The sequence below is a fragment of the Sphaerodactylus townsendi genome, linkage group LG06 (assembly GCF_021028975.2).
Source record: "Sphaerodactylus townsendi isolate TG3544 linkage group LG06, MPM_Stown_v2.3, whole genome shotgun sequence".
Classification (NCBI taxonomy): domain Eukaryota; kingdom Metazoa; phylum Chordata; class Lepidosauria; order Squamata; family Sphaerodactylidae; genus Sphaerodactylus; species Sphaerodactylus townsendi.
Window position 1 is genome coordinate 46,950,469 of NC_059430.1, and position 25,985 is coordinate 46,976,453.

Genomic DNA, 25,985 nt, shown 5'->3' on the forward strand with positions numbered 1-25,985 from the left:
TACTCTTTAAGAGAATTAAAGTGTGTTCTGCTGTAATTATAGTATGCATCTGGTTTTAAAGGGGTGCTACTTCTCTTGTTGAACAGAGTTATCATTACTTTATAAATTGACAAAAATAAAATGCAATCTTACAGACGCTAATATGATTGTTTCCTTGCCTCTTCTTCAGAAGTCTTTAGATTTAGATAGCGTGTGATTTTGATGCTTGTATCTAGTTCATCCTCGCTTGTATGGACATCATTTGTTTAATCTTTCAACTCAGGAACGCCATCACAGGAAACTTGGCCAGGTATTACGTCCAGTGATGAGTTTAGGAACTACAACTTCCCCAAATATAAGCCACAGCCTTTAATCAACCATGCTCCAAGGTACTGGAAGATGCATCTTCAGTTTTCTGCTGGTATCATAACTGTGACGATGACCCTAGATCACATGAATTGATTTGACTTTGTATAACAAAGTACACCTCTAATTAGTCATCTTTAGGCTAACTTCAGCACTTCTGTTTACTTGTTTTACACTAAAGATGCAATAATGGCATGTAGTAAATTCCAAACAAATTTGATGCCTTGCAATGTCATGTAAAATGGGGCCTAGGTTCTCCTCTTCAAGGAATTTGCCATTGTCAGCAAACTTCTTGGTAGGCACTTCATTGAATGAGTTCTACAGGATGTCTTTTCATAATAGCTTTTAACCAGAATATACAAGCCTTGTTTTTTTTCATTTTTACATATTTCTTGGATAATTTGACTCATCATACTAGCCTTATGCAGGCTAATGGAGGCACTCACACAGGCAAAGAATTAAAAAACAGGCTCATGGCAGCTTCATGTGAGGAAGGCAGCCCTTTTGCTGTAGCTGCTAGTGGAAGGAATTTTGGCTGCTTCGCACGTCTTGGTGCAGATGTAGCCTAGGCACAGGCATGTCTGCCTGTTAGACCCATGACCTTATCATAGGAGTTGCTCACTCAGAGAGCTCTAATTTTTGTAAACACTTGGTTAGAAAAATTTATTTCATCCAGTAATGAAGTGTATTGAAATTTTGGAATATGTTTGGAGGGAATTTCCCAGTCACTTGATTTCGTTTTGAAAGCAAATGGGATGATTAAGTAATAGTTATGTGTGCATAAACATTGAACACTAACATAGTTTGCTTTGTTTTTGTGCTGTTTTTAGGCTAGACTCAGAAGGAATTGAAATAATAATAAAGTTTCTTCAAGTAAGCAATTATTTGTTCTACTCTTCATGCATGTGTGTTGAGCTTTTCAGGTGGATAATGAATTGTTGAATGGTTTGCTTGACAGAATTGACTATAAAGCTATTGTGCATGTAAATGCATGAGCTGAGAGATGGTCCATCATCCTTGAATTTAGTGACCATCTTAGATTTTCCCCACCTTTTCTCTAATATATAATAAAATCCTGTAATCTTCCTCAGCTCATAAATGACTTCAAATATGGAAATTTGAATTTGTATTTTTATGCTTTATATTCATGGGAAATGGTATGTGCAAAAGTCTGCATTCTTTTTAAAGCTGTTGTCTAGCACATACTATTGTAGGAAAACTCATGCAAATAAAAGGGCAGGGGCTAATGCAGATTTTAAGAGCTTCATGGGAAGTCCGAGGATGGAGCTAAAACTGTGCCGTTCTCTGTGACTACTAACCTCGTGTCCCCACAGCCCACCACCCACAGTCAACATTCCTTATTTTTGGCTTCTGCCCACCACTCCTCGTTTCCCCCCTCCACACACCTCAAAACCTTACATGTTATGATGAATTATTGATTCTGCTTCTAAGCCATTAAATGCAAATTTAGTTAACTTGCTTAATCGTGAGCAAATTATTTTATGTCCTTGGGACAGAATGTGGGAGACAGGGTTAGGCACAGAACACATACAGTCTTGTTTTAGAGAAGAAGAAAAAATGATTGCTTTAATCAAAATGAACTTAGTAGAAAACACATTAGCTTCACTTAGGTTAATTTACCCAGTTGCATGTCTTGAAAAAATAATCTTTAATATTCAGAACTTCATAGGTATTTGTGACAAAGAGCAATGCAGTTCCAGGTGGTACATATACAGCAGTAGTGGCATATTGGTAGGAGAATTGTTATAAGTGAGACTGAGAGCAACTGAGGCCATGCTATCCAAAATATTGGATTCTACAAATATCCCTGACTTTTTCTGAGTATTCCTGTTGTCCAACATATTGTTACAGCTTTACTATTGGTGTACAGTGTGCTTCTGGGTAGATTTTAGTCTCAGTTATAATAACTAGGTCTTGACCTGGATAGCCCAGGCTAGCCTGAACTTGAAAACTAAGCAGGGTCAACCCTAGCAAGTATTTGGATGGGAGATCGCCAAGGAATACCAGGCTCATAACACAGAGGCAGGCAATAGTGAACCACCTCCAAATGTCTCTTGCCTTGAAAACCTCCTGGTGTTGCTATGAATCAGATGTCATTTGATGGCTAATAACAACAAAAACTAGACCTTCATTTATCCAGGTTTACCCTTGACATCATCTTGGATAGTGAGATAAGAAGGGGTGTAAACATTCTTTGAACAACCACAGTGAAATGACACAGCAGCAACAATACCCCATATTGCCCAAGGAGGATTCTCTGGTCCTCCAATAGCAATCTTCTGGTGACCCCTAGCCCCAAGGACATATGGCTGACTTCCACTAAAGCCATGGCCTTTACGGCCCTGGCTCCCACGTGATGAAACTTGCTACTGACAGATATTAGGGCTCTGCGAGATAGCAAACAATTCCACACAGCATGTAAAACCAAGATATTCTCCCAGGCTTACAACTGAAGCTGATATATACTTTTATGAAGAATGTTGGCCCCAAAATTTTACACCCCTCCTTTTTCAGCCAAATAAGATTTGTGTATGATTGGGTGAACCTGGAATTTTATGTGGGCAAATTATTTAAATCACCATCAGAGAAGTTATATGAAATGTTTTTAATTACTAACTTTTTAAATTGTTGTTTTATGATTGTGTTGAGCTAAGTATCTCAGCTACCCCTGAGCCCAGCTTAGACTGGGGAGGACAGGATATCACATCAAATAAGTTTTGCAAGAAAGGTTGAAAGGCAGAGAAATGAAAGATGACTTGTAGAAATATTCTGTAAAGTAAGAGGTCCTGACAACCAAACAGATTTTTTCATGCTTGCGGGTGACTGCAGGCCAATGGATATTCATTCAGTGGCTTGGGAGCCGCATGTGCCTGTGTCATTTCTGGCTGTTCTGAGCACTGTTGCCCATTGTGACACCTGCCACACTTTTCAGAAAAGTGAGCAATGCCCATCCCCACAGGAGCGTATGATTGGTGGGTGGCTACCATGTTGAAACAGCTGTCACAAGAGGAACAAAAAAGCTGTGAACCTCTCTGTGTGTACGCCTCATGCCAAGTGTGGAAGTAAATATTGCTGTTTTGATGGACGGCGACTGAATGTGGCTCCCTCCAATTTGTGAACTGTGCATCACTGTTGTAGGCCATGTCATGTCCCTGGCTGATTTTGCACAGACCATTCAAAACGTTCTGCAAATTGTTAAAAAAGGAACGATTGTGGGTTTTTTTGTCTGCATAGCATGGGACATGAAAGCATTGCTATTGAAAACGGTTCTTTTTCCCGTTGCTCCATCCCACCTGTTGTTTTCTGCCACTTGAGATCCTCCATGCTGTCTGACATTTGCAGTGTTTCCCACAGAGGTTTCCTCTGCTTGCAGCACAGCTGCCCGCCATTTAAATGTTTAAAGTACATGAATAAAATTAGTTTTGCCTGCCAATTTCAAGGTTGAAATTAAAAAAAAACACAAGGAAAAATGACACGTGAGTGGAATCGGCAGGCAAAACTAACTTTATTCATGTATGTAAACATTGAAATGGCAGGTGGCTGTGCTGCCAGCACAGGAAACCTCCGTGGGAAATACAGCAAATGGTGGACAGCACAGAGGATCTCAAGTGGCAGGCATCACTAAAAAAAAAGAGAGCTTCTCAATCAGGCAGGAAATATAAAACTTTCCTGTACTCCGCACAGTGAGCAGGAAATTATTTTAAAACATTGTCAGGAGAAAAGTCACTAGTTTAGTGTTTTCAGAATAAAATATTTGGAGAAAAAAATAAACATTTCCCAAATGTTTTGAGGAGAAAGCTGTGTGAATTTCCTGCAGAAAACATTTTATTTGCTGACTTTAAAACGCTTCATTTGTGTTGTGTGGAATGGGCCCCTGAAAACGGTGTATCATTTATCTATTTTTTTAAAAAAATTAAATTTTAATTGTCCCACTTCTCTTAACATCCACAGTAGCTTACAAAAAATAATGAAATCCATTAAAACAATCATAATTTAACAAAGAGTCCAGAGCAGGTTTGAATATCCAGACAAGCGAATGCAAAACATTGCTGAATCTCATTTGGGATTCAGCCAGATAAAGTTCGCTGTTTTGCAAATTTTGTGAAAGCCAACTGAAAAGGATGCTGCATGTACTTCCTCGGGCAGCTTGTTCCATAAGGCAAAGGGAAATCACTGAGAATGCAATTGATCTTACAGAGGATAAGCACACCTCCTAACAGGAAGGCAATTCAAAGAAAAAATATAAGGCTGAGTGAAATTGGCATATAGGAAAATGTTTTCTAATACATTAAAAAAACTTTACATTTAGGCAGCAAAATAGTTGATTCCAAGAAGGCACATGACATGTTGAAAGTTACATTTAGACAGGTATAAAAGAGAAGACAACATTTTCATCCATCTATTCTCAAGCAGGATTCTTTACCAACCCTGAAGCCCAATTATCATCAAAGCCAGAATGCTAGGCATTGAAATCCAGGTCTGATTCATGTAAAGAATTCATTTGGCTGATTAAAATATTTGACATGTTTCTCCCTCCCTTTGGCTTAACAGTATGAATCAAAGAAAAGAATTTCAGCAGAGGAGGCTATGAAGCACGTGTATTTTAGAAGCCTTGGAACAAGGATACATTCTGTACCAGAAAGTAAGCATTTCCCTGTGTCAGACATGATTCATTGGTTCATGGGGCAGTGTCCTGCTTCACTTGAGTGAAGTGTTCCTTCTGATTTCTTCCTAAACCCTAAAATGTTCCTACAAGTCTGGTGGGAGGGACCATCACCAGAATCCAGGAGGAAATTTTCTCCTACATTTGGCCCCTTTTGTTTGCCTGTTTCGGCCAGGCAAGCAGTCTTGGGCAGTTGGCCTTTTCTTCCTTCTGGATTGGGGCAGATGATACTCCTTTTTTCCCTCTTCTTTCTTAATTTGTCACTGGTTCCATAGCAGGTTGCGTTCCCTGATTTTCCTTCCTCTGTATTTGCCTCTCTGGCAGCTGCTGCCCCTTTTTTGCCATTTTTCCAACCAGCACACATTTCTCGATGCAGCCATATGACCCATCTATTGCTAGAGCTCTGACTCTTTACAGGTCACAGTTGCCTTGCTGCATCTGGGAATGGTTGGCATTTGACATAATCTTGCCTTTTTGGTCATCAGAAAACCAGGCATTCCACTATGCTGCATAATTGAAAGGCTGCCAGGGCAGAGCCACAGCTTACTGATGCAGTGGAGAGTGGACGTCAGGCATGTGCCATTCTATGAGTTGATAGAATTTCGTGGTATGTTAAATTTGGAAAGCAAATATTAAGTAGTACTGAAAGCCTCACGAACATGTAACTATAAATTGCAGATGTTAATGGGAGGTTGGGTAGGGGAAGCTTCTTTGTTCTGATGGCTTATCCTAGATGTCCCAGGCTCACCAGATCTTATCAGGCCTCAGAAGCTAGGCAGGGTGGGCCCTGGTTAGCATTTGGATGGGAAACTACCAAGGAATACCAGGGTCACTACGCAGAGGCAGGCAATGACAAAACACCTCTGAACATCTCTTGCCTTGAAAACCCTACAGGGTCGGCCTAAGTCAGCTGAGACTTGATGACACTTTCTTCTACCAACAGTTGATTTTTTAAAAGCATGTGTTGAAAAATAGGCATTCCAGAGCAGGACTTGAAAATGATGGTGGCGGAGGGGCAGAAGTACCTAGTGAGAAACTCATGCTCCCTCCCCTTTGCTAGGGCCCATTGCACCTCCCCCTACGATGGGCTTTGCTGCTAGTCCACTCATAAATTACCAAGAATGCTCTTTATGTTCTTAGGTGTTAAACTGTTGCTGGTTAATAGTTACTGCTCTAACCATAAAATCTTCCAAGATTTAGAAATTGATTTATTTGAAAGCATCAACTGCAGTCTTTCTTTCATCTTTTAAAAGGAGAGGGCTGTAAATTTGAGATGTTGAAGTTGGAATATTTTTGTATTTAAATTTTGAAAGTTGGTAGTTGAAACTGTGTTGAAACATAGTTCGGGTTAGTTTGGGTATTGCTCATACAGCTTTACTGAATGTTTAAGTCCAAACCCAGTCATTGTATTGTTTCAGGTGTGTCAATATTCACTCTGAAAGAGATTCAATTGCAGAAAGATCCTGGCTTTCGAAATTCAACTTATCCAGAGACAGGTATGTGAGCTTCTAAGACTGCCCCTTCTTTCAGGCTTGTACTAGTTGATGGGTTGAACGGCTAACCTCTGGTGATGTATACTTGGAATTACTTAGATTCCTGAAACATTTTTTTTAAGCAGGTTGCAAGTGTGATATTTCTGCTTGAAGGGAAACCAGGGCTTAGGCTGAAAAAAACATATCCAGCTGAGTTGCTTGGATTGGCTGTGTGTCACACTGTGTCACTGGGCACATTCTGTCAGCTTGGTACACAAGTGCCACATGCTGTACCAGCATAGTTCACTACCACGTCTGTTGTGATGCATGCACAAGCAAGGACTGTATCTTATAATGTTCCTTAACAAAATCCATTGTTTCCCCTTTTTTAGGACATGGGAAGAACAGAAGACAAAGCATGCTTTTCTGAGGAAGGCAGCTCAGTTTGAAGCCCAAGGCTGTCTCACCTCCATCAGGGACTCCAGCCTGAAGGCAGTTCTTCTCTTGGTGGACTTGAAATCTGTGTCTACACTGACTTCCTCACAGTGCAGTCTTTTTATTTCAGACCTGCTGGTTAATGTTTTTTATATTTGTTGTCACAGTGTGACAAATTTTTGTACAGTCGGTTTTAAGGTCTCCTCTGCCATTAGAGCCAGTAGGTTACAGCTGTTAATGTAACAGTAGCTGCCATTTTTGTGCAGGACTCAGAAACACAGTGCATTATTTATTGCGGAATCATTGCTGCTAAATAACTACTGTCTGTATAGTTAACCAACAGTTGAAATGCCTGAAGAAGTTGCAATGGCTTCATATAATCTGTGAATGCATCAGTTTCTCTTCATGAACGTTTGCTATGGTTTTATCTTTTATTTCCTGCAGTGTCTCCTGGAATGTAAACATGGTTTTTTCTGACCGTTAAATAGGTAAATTGCTTTTAACATTCTTAAATTGGTGGCCCTAAATTTCTTATTTTACATTAGATGTCAAATGACTGGAAAACTGCAAACTTCATTTTAAAGACAGTACAGAGATTGATTTGAATGAGTGAGAAGTAGTTGTTTTGTTACATGCTGTTGGGTTTCATGTCTCTTAAGTGAAGATTGGCTTATGAATTTGATCTGACTTGGCTTTTGTGGAAGAAATGTGTGCATGTGACTCCTGATGTAGTTGCCTTCCTTTTTCTAATCTGTATAGTTTTTAAAAAATTCTATACATTCTTTGCTATATTGTTTTGGAAACTTGGTATTCTTTTTGATGTCTGACTGAAAACCAGTGTTTGGGAGCCAGACTTCCTACTCCTGTCATGTTCTTTCTCCTCCTAATCCTAATGCGGTGCTTTGATAGCTGTTCTGTGACTACATATTCACTGGAAATCCACTGGAAGACTACAAGTCCATACTAGAGAAGAGATCACTCTGTACTGCAGACTTTGAAGCATGAGAACTTAGAGGGAGAACTTATAGATGTTATCTGTTTGTTGGAGCTAGTCCATGTTACTACTAAGCTTATGCATCTCAGTGAGTATCATAAGTACCCTTATGGTGATAGTAACAGTATTTTTAAGCATTTGTGTTCACCTTATTGAACCTATTTGTTTAGTGCATCTTCAAGAGACTGTAAATCTTTATTGGTATATTTTGAAATGGTTATGTAAATCTTTGGCTGGTATATCATAAAAATAGTCATAGATAACTTAATTTTCCAGATGTTCACTGTAAAATATTCAGGGGTCCTACCATTTCTGTTCAGGAAATCTTGTAGTTTTTATTATTGTTATTTAACAGTATTAAGTGAAACAAATTGTATGTTTCATTTTAACTTTATTTGTGAGTAGTGATTGTGGCATGTTTGGGAATGTTTTATTAATATTACATGATCCTAGCCAATTGAATTTGGGAACATTTTTACTTTCTGGAAAGACACAAATTCACAACCAACAGTGACTTCTTGGACCACTGCTGTTTTTCAGCATTTGTAAACTGGTTTTACGTTAAAAGGAGCCCTGTAGAGCTAACAAACTGCTGTTGTTTCTAACTGATGGACCTGTATTAATATTGTACTTCTGAAAGTATAAATATTATATGGAAATCCTTCATTGCGTTTTGATATTTTATGATGGACAAACATTCTTCTGTTGAATTGTAGATCAGCATTTTGATCGGGTGACCAAAGCCTCTGTGCAGAAACCTGGCTTGCACATGTGGCCCATCTGGTTGCACAGCAGGCTCTGAGGGTGGCTGCATTTGGAACAGATGCTTGCCAAACATGCAGAACTGCATTCCAGCCCCAAACTGAAGGAACTGTAGCCTTTTGCTGTACTCGCAGTTCCCAGGATCAAGGGAGACACTTCGGTTGGGAATAAGAGGCTTCATTTCAAAACAATCAATTCACTGTAATTCATGCCCTGAAATGCCTTGCTCTCTTCCTTTTCCCTTATTTATTTTTAACTTAACATCTAGCCTCGAGTTCCTGGTACCTCAAAAGGCTGCTCAGTACTACTTTGTCACATTTACATTGGTCCAAATAAAGGTATTCTGCTACTCTTGCCTTCAGTGTGGCCTGTTAAATGTCTTGTTATTTTACACCAGTAATAACAGAGCGTATTCCATCTCTTTAACATATAAAACAAACATTGCTTGAAGATAAATGATGTTTAACAAAGGTCTTAAGGAATGGAAATCGATCGCAAGTAGTATTTTCGCAAAAAAAATTTCCTTCATGTTATATTAACCCTTATCTAGTGGTACTGAATTTTTTTGTTTCTATGTCCACTTTGATTTTAGTAGTTTCAGTACTTCAGCAGAGTTTTAGAAATGTCTCGTAATCTGATTGGTACTTTATGTAAAATGATTAATGACTGTCTAAGTTGCTGAAGGACCAAATTATTTGATTCTGAATTGTAATGAAGCTTTCCTTGAAGATGTGTGTAGGATTTTTAGTAAATAGGAAAAGTGGTCCTGTTCCAGAAAGTACTCAGAGAAATGGGTCATATACAACTGCTATGGTACACTAGACAGAAAGAATCTCAGCTTTCACTGTAAAAACATTCAGTCACTTAAAGCTAATTTAACTAGGGCAGTTTTAGCCATAATAATGCTACGTGCCACTTAGGTAATATTTTAATTTTTTTCTAAAGCATTGTACAAATATCACTGATCCTCACAACACCCCTGTGAGGTAGGTTAAGTAAATAACTTGGATATTCCAATGTTTACAAATGCAAATAATGAAGTAAGAAAACTAACACACTTCTCAGTTTTGGAGGACATTTATAGGTAGGCAAATACACATTTTGGGTTGATACCTTTACTCAGTCCATCATACCAGGTACTATGCTGGTAAAAAACTGTTGCTAACAGTCGATTAAAAAAATTCTGTCATATAATGTGAGTTTGGGCAGTCGTTCCATTGCTTGGGTAGCTTGATTTATTGAAATCGGTTGACAGTCATTCTGCTTCAAAGGAAAATCCAGAACACAATCCATGTCATATTTTTTTTATCAGAGCCAACCCAATGACAAAAATAAAAAGTATTATGTGGATTTTTGAATTTATTTTTTTAAATGCATACAATTCAGTAGGGGAGCATTCAGTTGCATAAGCTGTTGAGGGTAATCTACAGAGTATGGATTAGGTGTGGTATTTTGGGGCACTAGAGATGATACCAGACATTCGTTAAGGACAGTAGGACTAGCGTGTCTTCTGGTGTTTGAGGAAAAGCTATCAGAGGTAAGATCACTTTTAAGTATGTTCCTTATTTCATAACATTCATTCTTTAGTCCTGAAAAACTTTGAACTGTACTCATGATATCATGAAATGATAAGTGTGTTAGACTCATTTCTGCTGTTTTCAAAGGGAGAAAGGAATCCCAGAGATGTTTCTGCAAGCTAGCCTCAGGGCTGCTGTTGTTGCCTTTACTTCAGTGCAAATTTTGTGAAAAAATTAAGTGACCCTTGAGAATGGAAATATGAAACACAGCCCAGAAGATTTAATTCATCTTGTTCAGTAGAAATTGGAAGGAATTTAAGTTCACAGTTACATTAATGGAACTATTACTATAATGAATGTATTAATAATGTATTAATATATTTTACATTGATTAAAATACGCAAAGGGGAAGTTCACTGTCAACATAATAGCATGTGTAACATATGCCTCTCCAAAATCTTCCTACAGAATTTATATTTTTGTACAAAAGAAAGTTTAATATTGTAGTTTCCCAATGTTAACATACTGTCCTTGGTATTCAATTTGTGTGAGTTAGCTCAGATTGGCCATTATTGTATTTTCGAATTGTCTAGTATAAAAATTTCCATTGCCGCACAATAATGGATATATTCTGGATTTATTTTCTTTATTTTAACAGATGGAAACAATTCTGTTGCCCAGCATGTCCTCAATTTGCTAAAAACGCACTTGGACAAGAAATTGACCATCGTGTCCCTCTCACACATTTCCTAGCTGTAGTTTCAGTGGCTTTACTCATTTTAAGTCAGTCTTGTTTTATAGAATAGCACAGAAATTACATTTGGTCCTTAATCATCAATGCTTCAGGATATGCTAGTTCTTTTAGCATGCTCCTCCATCGTCCAGAATTCAAGCATATACTAACTGGATGCAGTGGCGTAGCTACCACAGTACTGAGTGGGGACAAATGCTGAATGGGCCCCCCATTCAGTCACATAGGGGGCAGAAAATCACCCTTTTCCCCCTGGGCCTGGAGTAGCCTAGTGAGGCTGCTGCAGGGTGCCTCTCAGCCCTGCACTGCCCTGCCAGGCCCAGCAAAGGCCGCATCCGGGAACCCCACCAGGCTAACCGGGACCGCCACCAGGTCAAGTAAGTGTGCGCCATTTGCCCTGGGCACCATTTTCCTCTACCACGCCTCTGGCTGGATGCTTGTTTTGCCTTCCAGGATTAGAATGATTTGGTCACTTGCAATGCCCAGCTGATGGGAAAGCATACTATTGGAAATTAAATTTGGAATTTCACTTCAGAACAATTAAGGAAGATAGCTTTTATCAGATCTTTCATATTTTTTCTAAAAACAGGATTCAGTTTCACAATCCTGAGAATTCAAAGGCTAGATAACTCGAACAGACACAAAAGGAGTAGAGATTACAATATTTAACTGCAGTCCTACAAGGTTTCTCAAATGAACTTTGGAAATATGACAAATAGGCAAGAGTTAAGATACTTAATTTAAACTGTGTATTGTCTGTAGTTAGCCTAGCTGTGTACGTATTATATCTTCCACATTAAAGTGAACAGACATTGTCATGGGATGGCATAGGGATTGTACTTGGTCAGACATACTGCATATGTTGCCTAGAAGGCTGTTTTGTTTTTGCAGAAGATAAAAGGATGAAGGCTTCCTTAGAAGTTTCAGAATGCAGTATCAGTGGTTTGCGGGTCAAGGCACACAGGGTATAATTGCCATTGATGAAAATAATACCTCCACAATGACAAGTCCTAAAAGATGCTTTGTGAGTAGGGTCCTTACAGGGTTTGTGGACAAGGAAGATCCCTCTAATTTTGCTGCTCCAAAGAAGGGATCCCCTCTGCAGGACCCTGCCTTTCAAACTGTTACATCACTGCTTTTGGGGGTGCAACAAAGGAGCTCTGCATATAGCATCCAGTGAGCTGTTGTTTGGCACACATGCTGAACCACTGCTCAATTTCCTTCATGCCACCCATTAATTGTGTCACAAGCTCTTTCCCACTGCCTTCAGTGTTCTAACCAGTGGTGGGATTGAAATAATTTAACAGCCAGTTCCAGTGGTGGGTTTCAAATCATTTAACAACTGGTTGTTTACAAGCACCATTTTAACAACCGCTTCAGCAGGTGCAAACCTGCTGAATCCCACCACTGGGTGCCCCCAAATCCTGGTATTGCTAAATTACAATGTTCAATTTTTACAGGGAAGAATTATTTCTGAAAACAGTCTAGGTTGAGCAGTCTCTGCTTTCTGGTTACTGACATGTTCACATCATGGCTATGATCCTTGTGTCTTGCAAGCACAGAGGAAAAACATTTTCTTAATACTGTCTAAGTTTTTAAAAAAAACAGCTTTGGCTAAACAAAACTAGAGCCACTAGCTGTTCATCCCTGACTACAAAATCATGGGGGGGAGGGGGGAATCTGTAAAGTGCAAGACATATTCGGGGAAATTAAAGTTAAACAACTTTTATGACAATATGATTAATATAAGAGTGGTACTGAGCAAGGTTACATCATCTCATTTTAAAGACTGTAAATATTTAAGGCTCTCCTTATGCTTCTTTATACAGTTAGAAAGCGCTTAATTCAAAGTTACATGAATACACTGCACCATACAGGGGGATAACTGAAGGGAAAATAATGAAATACTAGCAGGTGAGGGGGGCTGTCCAATACTTGGTTCCTTTTTCAACCTTTCTCTTAATACTGGAAAATATAAAAAATCATTTATATAACATTATGCAAAAGAAGGCACAGCCGGTTATAGTTACAAAAGCACAACGCATAATATGCAGAAATACAAGATTAAAAAGGTTCACATCCTTTAGATAACTGTTTTTGCTCTATTAAGAAAGTACTTCATTAACAGTGTTCAACACTTAGAGCTAGGATATAAAAATTATAACTCAATTTAATGCACAACAGATTCTTATAGAAAAAACACTGTTTAAAAATGCTAAATATGCACAATATAGTAGATCCATGTAATGAAAAGTGCAAACCAAAGTAAAAGGGTTTTCATTATGTCCTCTGTAACCAGAAAAAATTGAAATCCATCAGAATGGTGGTGTTAAATCCAGTTTGTTAGTGAGTCCTTAGATTGCTGAGACATCAGGATTTATGAGCATTTGGAGAAAGAAGCACTGGCGAAGAAGCCCCATCCAAGCTGGGAATTGGAACTGGGATGTGACCATTCAGCAGAGTTGGAAACTGGAAGAGGAACAAAGGGAAATTCTGATTGTCTAAGAAGCACATTATGCACTGCATAGATTTAGCTTTAACTTAGCCTTCTTTGGGTAATGATTTCACAAATATTTCCTCTTAACAAAAATTAACTGATTGGAGTTTTGCAAAAGGAAGGGTGCACAGTGTGTCACAAAAATAATCTAAAAAGCACTTTGCCAAAGCTATGAATACTGCAATTGAGACATGTTTGTTATACAAAGCTATCTAATCTTCAAAGAATTAATTAGAGTACCTTCATTTGGAAACTAAGATACTTGGAGGGAGGGAACTGGGAACATAAAAGCCAGCTGAGTAAGAGCTGGACTGTGCATTTGTTCCTCCCCTAAAGCAGGTAATTTAAAGCTTGGGTGTGGTCAGAGACAGGAAACAAAGGCTCTTAGGCCATAGCATGAGGTCTGGTGTGTGCACAGTGTCAATGGAACCATCACCATCAGTTTGGTATATTCTCTTGGTTTCTCTCCTGCTGGAAGTTTGTAGCGGGGGTGTTTGTGTTTTGTAAACTGATTTTATAAATATTTGTTTCACTTTGTAAGCTGCTTCATGTCCCTATTGTGTAGCAAAGCAGCACAAAAATATCCAAAAACTTAAATAGTAAATTCAAACAAGATTTATGAAATGTTTCATGTAAACAAGATCACTCTGTATTTTGACAAACATTGGTCAAATTAAGGCATTTTTCCAGCTGTCACTCTACCATCCCATTTTATGTAGCATATAAAATGGCTCTTAAAAGTTGTGCCTTTTTAAAAAAAAAATCGTGCCGTAACAATCACTTCCATGACACGCAGTTTTAAAATTGGTAAATGCATTGGTGAGTCATTACAGTGCTGCAATATAGTATATGGGCAATGTGATAAACTATAGAATAGCAGAATACACTATTCCCATTGGCCAACCAAACTTATAACATACACAAACCACACATGGGGGAAAGTGCAAGTGCTCTATAGTTGTCACAGTGTCACAAGTCTCTTTCTGGTGTTTGCAGCAGCAGCCTGATATAACTATCAAGCTGGAATGTCATTGGTGAAAACCATTTTCTGAATAAAAAGAGGGCAGTGTGTGTGTGTGTGTGAGACTACCGTCAGCTTGAACAGCCACTTCTAGCTATCGCTTCACTTTTCATCCCCACCACCCCAAAGAGGTGAGAGTGTAGGAAGGTCTTACTGGCCATGTACAGCTTGCTGTGATATCTTTAAAAATGCTTCAAATGAAGAAAGAGATACTGCTAGCTGATGGTGCCGTCCAAAATCCAGAGCCCAACTTTCACTCACTGTGTAATCAGTAAAGGGAAACTATTGTGGGGGGAGAGTGGTCCAGCATCAACACATGAATATACTGTCAATTTAACTTTTGTCAGTTTTGTTTTTACATAGGCCTATAAAACAGCAAGCTGTTTTACATGGGCTTGTGTACATGGGCAGTCCTTTGATATTACTACAGATAGAAATTTTTGAATGTAGGGATCTATGTCCTAAACAATGAATAGCCAGGGCTAAAACTAAAAGGAATGCAAATCACACTAACACCACATTTTAAAAGCACCATCAAAAATATTTTCCTACATCCAAGTAGGAATAGTGATTCCTTGGGGATAGGTACCAGAAAACAACAAACAATCCCTGGTCTATAGGAACAGCTTTAACATATATGCCTATTATGCAACATGCCTTCATTAGCTAAGAAGGCATCTTCTGACACAACACAGCTTGTTTGCTGATTTCTCCACTTGCCCTGTCTTGTTCTGCCATGATTTAAATTCTCTTTGTCATGTGGTTATATACTCTCTAACTTGAAAGGTTCAGGGGTTTTCCTGAAGTTGTTTGGTGCAAGTAAGCCAAGTAAACAAATTATTATATAAATGCTTGGTTTGCAGAGAACACCAGTTGCCGGTTGTGCCCCCTTGCCATCATGCAGACCTTTCTTGCAGGGTAAACGGCAGCTATGAACACATCTCTCATTGCCCTAAATATGATTCAAGCTCTCAAATCCAGAGTTAGTTAATTACATTCCATAAGCAGCTCTCCCAGTCAACCTGCACCATTGAAATGAGCTGACTAATGAGGAACTGTCTCTTTTTGGTGCTGGGAAATGGAAGTTGCTTTACCTGTATGGCTACTTGGACAAAATTGATTTCATCAGTCAAAGATCTTATGCACCAAAATAATTTATCTAAAATAAACCTCTGTAACAGCTCTTTGTAATAGGGCTTTCACAGGAAGTCTAGTAGACTTCGTCTTGCTTTAATTGTTTTTGTCACTTTCCAACCCTCCAGGAGTGAGCAGGAGAAGGTCCATTTTGTGGAAGCCAAGAATGAACCTCTGGTTTACAGGGTCATATAACTTCTTGTCCCTTTTTTCCTATACTCGATCTTGATAAATCAGCATTTTAATACATTTAAATGAGTTTTCTGGACATACAACTTTTTTTAGCAGGTGATCTACTTGCATGAAAATCCACATTGAGCGCAGGGGTTCTGCAGGTCTTCCCTTCCTCCACATTTTTGCAGTAGCCACATCAATTTATTTTTTTGCTGATGTGCCTTTAAAATTCCAGATTTTTGAATGAGGGTACTGCCATCATTGGTAACATCTTTTTTGTTCTACATGCGCTATATTGATATACTGCTAGCAGAGGAGAAATGTCCCCTGTGGAAAAATGCCCTACAGTCAAAGATTCATCCCAATACTTGGACATTTGGTGATACACACTCATTTTAAAAAGTTTTCCTGTCAACAAATGCAGGCAAACAGAAAGGTCAATCGCTCACTCATCCAGCCAACTGCTTTCAAGTGACTGGTACTTAATTTTAAGTCTTGTACATGTCTCTAACAGGGCACAAATAATGAAGCATGCCAGCAGGGGTTGCTCTGCAATAGTGCCCATCATAATCAAAATAAATAACTATCCCCCAAACTCATAAAAATCAAATTCCCACACACACACAATGAAGGGAACACGGAATATCAAGACACAGGCAAATCTTACAGAGATTGAGATATGTCACTATTAAGGAACTTTTAAAAAAGTATTCCCTACAGTCTATGGAAGGGAGAGGATCTTTCTTTCCATGGGGGAAAAGGAGGTGAGTTTGGGGGGCATATCAAGACAGCCAAGCAGGAAGAGTGAAACTGACCAGAAAGAGAAAGCGTGCTCCTGTGCCTTCTAAAAGTGCAAGGGAGCTTCAACTCCCTCTCATCTCTTTGCAACAACTTCCCCCATCTTACCTCCCTGGGGGCTGTCGCTCTAGCTCATTTCCCTGGCTCAGACATGAGGGACAGAGTCTGTTAGGCTCAACTGGCCATGGAGCAGATGGATAAGGTAGGGAAGAGTTCAGTTCCATTCTACTATGCATTCCTTTGGATGTTAAAAATTAGGTCATCCTTTTTTATTTGTCAACAGGGCTGATATAAGCAACAAAACAACTGCCACAAAGCATCTGCTAAGGCCTTCGTGTGTACAACTGAACACAATAATGTGGCAGCTCAAACACAAACTTCTCTTCTGTCTCATCATAGTAGCTCATCCTCCCGCTGTAGGGGAAAGGAAGTGTGGCCAGCACATTGTTCTGAAAAAAAAAAGAATCTCAGCCACATATATACAGAAATGGGGAAGAAAAAAAATCTGGGTTTGGACTCCTCAGAGATGAAAAGTAAGCCCACATTGTGCTTCACAGCCCCTCCCCCTTCCATAATGCTTGAAGATGTCTGCATCTTGTGAGTTACAAGTACTTGTGCACCCCATAACAGGCAAACAAAACTTCGATTTTTGTAAAGCCTAGCAGCAAGGCCAGGATTCCTTCATACTTATGCGGACTCCAGAAATTCAGAACAAAATTCTATTTTGTAAATTGGAAAATTAAGGATAGAGAAATCCACAACTATACCTTTTCCCACAAAAGGAGACAGGAGATATGTGACTTTGCACCACATCTTCTTGGACCTTTTTGTGGAGGAATGTTCCGCCAAAGTCCTAGTGGTTGGCTCCCCCACCCCCTTTTGCAATTCTCCGTGAAGATTAAAGACGGCTATTAGCAACACTTTCGCTTTTGTACAGTTACCGCTGGCATTTTGTTTCCCACAGCAACACGGAGCCTACAAAATGGTGGGCACAATTGTACAAAAGCGGGAATGTTGCTAGCCAACTGGATCACTACAAATGCTCTTTTAACAAAGTGCTATCTGTAGTGTTGCAAAGGATAATGGTTTTGACAAAGCTGGCACTTAGAGATGAGTTTTAAATCTTGACAGAGAATTGGGACCTCTTTGATATGCGGCAGCAACACATTCAGCTTCCGCTGATGAATGCACAACAGCACTGTCTTTTTTTGGTGAAAAAGGGTATATGAGGAGGACTGAGCATTCTTAGGGCCCACGGACTGTCAAGAACAGTTGACACTCATATACATTGGGTGGGGGAGGGGGGCAGGAAAAATAGACTGGTCTGTTTATAGAATATTGATATACTGCAGAGGAAAATTTAGGTCCAGGGGATATTTTTCAGTTGGATTATTTCCCCTCTCCTGACCATTCCTCATTGGACCATATGCATATGCCTTTTAATTGCCAAATACTTCTGGAATACAAAAGGCTCTGCTCTGAAGTTAGAGTGCAATGCTATCCCTAGAAGAGAACTATCAGTACTCACCTAGCCTTTATTTGTAGTGAAATGTTTGGAGTGTTGGTTCAGCTGCTGTTGCCACTTCTTATTCAGTTCTTAGGAAGAACACTTTTCCTACACTAACAGATTTGTCATCTTGACCTTTCTCCGAACCACACATTAGTCAAATAAGGCTCCTTGATGTGACGGGTCCAGGTTCCCTTTTCACTTCTATTTATCACTAACATTTGCTGGATGTATTTGGTTCTCACTCCAGGGCAAGTCTTTGGATGCTTCTGATCCTAACTAGGCATCTCTAATCAAGTGTGCAAGATTGTGAAACACTAAAAAAAGGAGTTTATTTGAGGTGAAAGAGAGCTCTAGGACTGTTATGTAGAAGGTCATACACTCATCAGTAGTTCAGTTGTACCACATTGAAGACTGGGTTCCTTGCATTTTAAAAGACTCAGGCACCTGCTGCTGAGGCACATAAATCTGGGTCCAGATTTAAGTCAAGTGAACAGAATTTGTTTTGGAAAAGGTGTAGTTCTTGGGTAGTTCTAGTTCACTCATTCTCCCTTCCTCTCCACTTTGGTGAACATATTCATTTAAGGAGTATTATAGTACAGCATTTCTCCACAAGCAACTGGAACTGCTTTCATGGATACTTAGTATAATAGGGACAAACTTTATTTGCAATCATGTATTATACGTTGTCATCTTGGGCTGCTTCTCCCTTGATTTTATTTTGCCATTATATTTCATTTGTTTTTTTCTTGCAATTGGTGACTGCGTTCATTCAGCAGGGAGAAAAAATAGCAAACCATGACAAAACAAACCTAGATACTTGAAGAAAAGATGCAACTGTGCTGCTACTATAGAAGGTTGCTATAAGCAGCTGAGAAGCCTACAAAGAATGCAAGGACATGCACTGGTACCATGCTTGGTGTTTTAGGAGCATGATAGTCCAAAACTACACCACTGCCAATGGCAAAATATCTCTGCAAACATGAGCTCCAGACTCACCTGGGGTCCTGGTTTGTGGACATATGGGGGATGGGAGAAACAGCAATGCTGAATGCTGGCTGGGGAGGTTGGCAACACAACTGTTCCAAAGGCTGGGAAAGCCCCTGAAGCTGTTTGGACTCTCCTGTGCCTCCTCCCCCAAGCTGGTGAATCAGGTGTTGTTGCAGGGCCCTGTCCTATCAGACCTCAGAAAGGAAGCTTTCTCTCAGGTCCATTTGGCCATTATATATCTGGGCTAGCTGTGCTGCTCAGGCCATTCTGCCTAGTGGCTACTTCCCACCCATACTTCCCATTATCATGATGTTACAGGGTTTTTTGGTTTGTTCACTCATCTATTCTTTGTCACAACTTGTTGGTAATGTCAGCATGGAGTTGGACCCATTTTGGGGGATCCAAACCATGGACCTCTGCAATTAATTTTTCTTTGCTTGCTCCAATTATGTTTAGCGAACTGCTCACACATAAACTAGGCTAGTGAGCACATTTTTTCCCTGAATCAGTCAAGTGAACTCAGAGACACCAGCCTCTGGTGACTACATTAACATCTCTGCTTCGTTTGGAGAGGGACCGTAGGTTAACAGAGTCCCCTGCTCTGCATGCAGCAAGTCCCAGATTTAAAAAAAATAAAGGCTCACTTTGCTGATGATGAGGAAATATTCCACCTGAGCTTCTGCCAGCCAGAACAGACAATACTGACCTCAATAGACTAATGGACAGTTTCATGTGTGTTTACAGAATCACAGAATTGGAAGAGACCGCAAGGGCCATCAAGTCCAACCTCCTGCCATGCAGGAATACACAATCAAAGCACTCCTGACAGGTGGCCATTCAGCCACTGTTTAAAAACCTCCAAAAAAGGAGGCTCCACCACACTCCAAGATCATGTATTCCACTGTCAAACAGCCCTTACTGTCAGGAAGTTCTTCCTAATATTTCAGTGGAATCTCTTTTCTGTACCTTGAATCCATTATTCCTTGTTCTAGTATCTGGAGCAGCAGACAACATGCTTGCTTCCTCTTCAACATAACATCCCTTCAAATATTTAAACATGGCTATCATGTTACCCCTTAACCTTTTCTTCTGTAAACTAAGCGTACCCAGCTCCCTAAGCCTCTCCTGGTAGGGCACGGATTTCAGACTTTTTACCATTTTGGTCACCCTCCTCTGGACCTGTTCCAGCTTGTCAATATCTTTCTTGATTTGCAATACCCAGAACTGGACACAGTATTCCAGGAGAGGTCATATAGCCCATGCTTACTGTAGTCCTTTTTCTATTGGACATATAATATCTGGGAATGTGTTCACATCACTCTCTTGACACAGCTTTTGCACACTGTTGGTTAAGTCTCCTTGTGTCCTTCTGCAGCTGTATTATAGATAGCTTTGAAATACAATCTGCCGAGTGACAGTTATCGTGCCACTCCAGCAAACAAAGTTTAAAGTCCTCCTCCAAGTCTAACGAGCTTTCCTTAAAGTTAAGTGAACCTCCAACAGAAGAACCACTTAAGACAACATGGTGTTGTTGTTAAGGATGGCAGACTCCATGCATGAAGCCTGATGGATCACCTTGAGCCAGTCACAGGTCTCTCAGAACTCTTTCAGCCCCACCTACCTCATAAGGTAACTGTTGTGAATTGAGAAAGGGAAGGCCATTGAAAGCTGCTTTGAGAGTCCTTGTAGTAGAGAAAAATGGGACATAAAAACAACTCTTCTTCATCTGTTCTTCAAAAAGGTAAAAGAAAGGATCCTGAGGGCTGTGTAATAGAGATTCCAGACTTCCTTGGATTCTGGGGCAAACACTGAATGTCCATCACTGCACTGGGTACAATTTGTGTCCTTTGTTCATTGTCTCACTGTTATCACTGTGAGACAATCTCTTCTTTTCTGATAAATGGAGGAGCATCACTTCTGCTCATCAAATATACCCGCTTTCATGCCTGTTGCATCAGAATGGAATTATGAAACTGGAGATTAAGATTTCCAACACAGTACAAACTGCCACCCTGAAAAATCTAAGGCTGATTCCGCATGGGCCAAAAACAGCGGTGTGAAAGCGGTGTGAAAACAGTATAAACCCTTTTACACCGTTTTCACACCGTTTTCACACTGCTATTTTTGGCCCATGCGGAATCAGCCTAAGAGTTACCTGGCGTATGTTTCTCAGATAAAGCCAGAAAGAACCACCTGCGAGAGTGCAGTTACCTACCTGAAATAAAGTATTTGGTCCTTGCAGCCTGGCAGGACTCAAAGGAGCGACAGGACTGAGGCTGCTCCAGAAGTGAATGCTGGATAGCAGTGGACTTGGAGTCAGCAGCAATCCATTTGGGGTCTGCAAGAAAAGTCCCATTAAATGTGTCTTCATCCATTCTTCACTTTAGTCATATCTCAATATATATTACCATGTGGAATGATATGCAGAAGGCTCCCTCTTCTGGTTTCATCTTAACTTTCTTAGTACTGTAGTTTTAACACTCCGGCACTCAGAAACTGATCCCCCCCCCTAACTTCAGAACTGGATTACAAAACATTTTAAATGGGACTTTGATTGAAGATTAATATAATCACTTCTTAATTAAAAACATTTGAAAACTTTCTTTCATAACCAAACAATTACTCAAGGTGCTTCAACTAGTCAACAAATCATATCATTATTTCCAAGTGAATCCCCTGGTGGCTCTAGTCCAGTCTAATGCACCTCTCTACCATTGCAACATGTTGGTAAGGGGTAATGTATCAAGAAGAGTGACAGAAATATATTCTGCAGCCATCTCAAAGGTTAAAAATCTGGAATATGAAATATTTGGGGGCTCAAAAAGTCTGTCTCTTCCAGACTAAACAGGACATTGAAAACAATTAAGACCTATTCCATATTTGCTCTTGGGTCACGATTCTGGCTCCTTTTTGCCAGACGTTGGTAGAGGTGATCCTAGAAGTATGCATAGGATATATAACCTGAGATCATAAAGAATGCACTTTTAGACAGCTTCACCAAATGGACAGAAGATGTGAGTCAACCTGAGACCCCAAATATCCCAATTTAGGTGCAATAAAAGAGAAGGAAAGTCCTTGGTTTTCTAAAACACAGTAGGGGTGGTGATGCTGCTCTTTTCCATGGCCACGGATATTTGAAGGCCTTTTTAGATCGTTGCACTGATCTTTTCCTTTCCCCATGAACATATCACCAAGCCCCAATATTGGGACACACATCAGCATAATGTATTCATTTTTTCAACATTATAAACGTAACAAAAATAAGTAGTTGATAGCAGTGGTGGAAATGGGTGGCCCAAAACCATTAACACTAATAAAATATGGGAACAAAGAAAGGTACCTTTGTCCCTTCCTATTCGTAAGATTGGCAAGATGAGCCCAGTGCTGTGCATTACGACTGGCAATGATTTGTGCTGTGCATTACGACTGGCAATGATTTGTGCTGTGCATTACGACTGGCAATGATTTTCCAGTCTCAGAGACAAAGTCTTGTTCTAGCCATGATAGCTCTGTTCATTTATTTGAAATGCCAGGCAGGAGGAGAATCTGGACCCTTAACGATTGTACCTACAGTCCTTCCCGGTCCCAAAGCTGCCTCACTATAAGCATCTGGGGAGGCTGCTGAGAGAGAAGAAGTGTAAAGGTCCCCAAATCTTACACTTAAGTTATCATGTGAAGGCAAATAAGTCCTATATTACATTTTATGCTAGAAACAACCCTCTCATTTAAACTCTGAAGAAGAGTCTGAGCAGTTGGCATATTTTATACAGCCAGAGACTTGATCATATGTAAGATATAAATCTCACTGGGGTCAGTGGGACTTCCAAGCAGGTGTGCACAGCATTGCAGTCATGCAGCACAACCGCTACGCAAAATTTATTTAATAAGCCCCACTATAGAGGCAGTGGAACTTCCTCACACTCAAGGATGCACTGGATCGCACCCTCAGTTTATCTAACTAGTCTTGCATGGCTTTTCTGTGCTGACTGCTATTTTCAATGGAATGACTCATAAACAAAGCTGAAAGTTCTTTAGCAAGCAGCCACAGCTCAGAAAGCAACTGTCAGGTCATTTATTTTTAAAAGAACCACAAACTCTTAAGCTTTTGTTCCCAAAATAACTATTTCCTTTTTTAGTGTCATACAGCCAGTTGATCACTGTTTGGGGACTCACTGTGCTACCTCATGTCTTTTGACATCATCAAAACTCAGCTCTAATCAGCGAGTTACCTGAGCTGTTTAGTTGAACAGACTGCATTCTCTAAACCAAACACAGATTTAGAATGAACTGAACCAAGTCTCACTTATTAACATTTCAATCCTTAGAGAAAGAACACCACAGAACTCATCAGAATCCAGACTTTTCCATCCAGAGTCATATGGGCATAAAATGGCACCTGGGGACAAGGCCTTGTTTTTGCGCCCTCCCCCACGGCCTCGAATAGAGGTGGGAGGGTGTGAAAACAAGGCCTTACCAACAGCAAGCTCCCAGCCCAGTACTGGCTGCTACTGCCTCCCTTACCTCTATTAGAAGTCGTGCCTGCTTGCAGCTGCCAATAGAGCTGGGGTAGTGGCAGCAGCCAGTCCTGGCCGGGAGCCTGCTGGGCGCTCCTGGCCCAGGCCCCGCTGGTGTCGGGCCACCCCCCCATTGGAGGCCATGAGAAGGCGCAACCTCAGATAGAAGTGGGGGCGGCGCCCTGACATGGGGGGAGCCGCCGGTCGGTGCCTGGCTCCCCCCATGTGACAAAATGGTGTGCGCCCAGAGACATGAGATACCCCATGTCCCCACTGATGGTATGCCACTGCTCCCATCAAATGTTAATTTTTACAACATTACAGAGCATTTAGCTTTTCCTGTGTAAGACTCAGAGTTTCAAGTTCCTTTATTTTATCTATCTATCTATCTATCTATCTATCTATCTATCTATCTATCTATCTATCTATCTATCTATCTATCTATCTATCTATCTATTTATTTATTTATTGGGCTTATAGACCACCCTTCCCCAAGAGGCTTCATACAAGGTCATAAGTAATTGTGCAGTTGCAGTGAGATCTGTGTGAAGAAAATATTTCTTCAATGACTGATTATGCTGATATCAGGCAAGTATGGAATGAAAGAGCTTTCCTCACCATGTTCATCTACAGTTCTGCAGTCTTGCTACAAATGTGTGTGACAGCTAATCATTCTCTCAGGTTCTAGTTCTCAAGTTACTTTTGACAGGGTAAAGTAACCTGGAGGTGATTTTACATCTGCTTTGTATGGCCTGAACACACATCCCTGTGTTAGAAGCTGGTATTTATCCAACTGACTTGACTTAACTTCAGTGGTATACCTAGGCAAACTGGAGCCCTGGGCAAAACCTGAGTTTGATGCCCCCCACCCATGGGCAGCCACCCTCCCCCACCATGGCCAAACAATGATTTTTTCCACCAGGTCATTTCAAAGTCACCATCACATTATAGAACATGCCCCAATTCACAAATCTGAACACAGCAATGGGCCATGCCACACAGCAGAATTTTTTTAAAAAATAATTTCAAAATGCTTTCAAAATGTTTTATTACTGCTATGAAAACATTTTATGGTGTTGTATCCAGTCCCCGCAATTGGGGGAAACAGCATCACTTTCAATGTTATCTAAACTGGGGACCCCAGATTCTCCCTTTAAGGTGGATTTAAGAGGAGAATCTGGGCTTCCTAGGTTAAACAAGTGATGCTGGAATCCACCCCCAAACAGAATCATTTTCAATGGTGTTTAAACTATTGAGCCCAGATTCTCCTTTTAACTCTACCTTAAAGGGAGAATCTGGGGTCCCAAGTTTAAACAACATTGAAAGTGATGCTATTTTGGGGTGGATTCTCCCCCACCCTGAAACAGCATCCCTTTCAATGTTAAAACTGGGGACCTCAGATTCTCCCTTTAAATCCATGCCGAAGGGGGTGGATTTAATAATAACAACAACAACAACCTTTATTAGGCACTGAGAGAATAAAAGAAAGGAAGAAAACAAGCATTGGCAGGAAGGGAGTGGATTTAAAAGGAGAATCTGGGGAAATTTAGGGGGTGCCTGTTGTCAGGGATGCAATTATTAAGATAGCAGCACCAAAATTTCAGAGTATCTTCGTGAGCCCCTATTGATGATACCACCCAGGTTTGGTGAAGTTTGGTTTAGGGAGTCCAAAGTTATGGACCCTCAAAGGTGTAGTCCCCATATCCTATTCACTCCCATTGAAAACAATGGGGGATGGGGCACTCCCTTTGGTAGTCCATAACTTTGGACTCCCTAAACCAAACCTCGCCAAACCTGGGTGATATCATCAGGAGAGTCTCCTGAAAAATCTCTGAAATTTTGATGCTGCTATCCTAAAAATGCGCCCCCTGCAAGCCAAAAATGAAAAAAAACACTGAAAATACAAAAAATCCCACAAACGAACCTGCATTTTTGGCGCCCACCACAAAGGGGCGCCCTGGGCAACTCCCCACTTTGCCCAATGGGAGGAACACCTATGCTTAGCTTGATGGCCTTAACTAGCTTGATCTTGTCAGGTGTTGGAAGCTAAGAGAGTCAACCCTGGTTAGTATTTGGATGAGAGACCACCAGGGTCTCTACGCAAAGACAGGCAATGAATTGCAAACCATTTCTGAATGTTGCTTGCCTTGCAAACCCTACAGGGTTCCTATAAGTCGATGCTGATGGCACTTTCCACCACTACTACCATTTTATCCAACCAGAATGAGACGGGGATTTGCTACTTTCTTATACCATGATGGGTATTAAATCTTACCATGATGGGCAGTGGTTCAAAAAATCTATGACATAAGAACCTCAGGAGTACACTATTAAGATAAAATAATAATTATAAAATTGATTTGGTACAGAATATGCTATGTATGTATTAG

General features: G+C 40.3%; 2 protein-coding genes across 4 annotated transcripts in view; one reads left to right on the forward strand and one right to left on the reverse strand.

The window, feature by feature from the left end:
* The window catches only part of CDK17 (cyclin dependent kinase 17), a 119,583-nt gene extending 110,530 nt beyond the window's left edge, over positions 1 to 9,053 (forward strand). For all 3 annotated transcript variants that reach the window (XM_048502341.1, XM_048502340.1, XM_048502342.1), the window contains exons 13-17: positions 263 to 368; positions 1,176 to 1,218; positions 4,918 to 5,008; positions 6,448 to 6,525; positions 6,894 to 9,053. In XM_048502341.1, coding sequence (XP_048358298.1) covers positions 263 to 368; positions 1,176 to 1,218; positions 4,918 to 5,008; positions 6,448 to 6,525; positions 6,894 to 6,931 — 356 coding nt within the window. In that variant the 3' untranslated portion in view covers positions 6,932 to 9,053. The remainder of the gene's footprint in view (positions 1 to 262; positions 369 to 1,175; positions 1,219 to 4,917; positions 5,009 to 6,447; positions 6,526 to 6,893) is intronic.
* Positions 9,054 to 9,607: 554 nt separating this feature from the next.
* The window catches only part of ELK3 (ETS transcription factor ELK3), a 58,888-nt gene continuing 42,510 nt past the window's right edge, over positions 9,608 to 25,985 (reverse strand). The window contains exons 4-5 of the mRNA XM_048502343.1: positions 21,297 to 21,419; positions 9,608 to 13,429 (exon numbers count right to left, since the gene is read on the reverse strand). Of these exons, the coding sequence (XP_048358300.1) occupies positions 13,331 to 13,429; positions 21,297 to 21,419 (222 nt within the window). The 3' untranslated portion in view covers positions 9,608 to 13,330. The remainder of the gene's footprint in view (positions 13,430 to 21,296; positions 21,420 to 25,985) is intronic.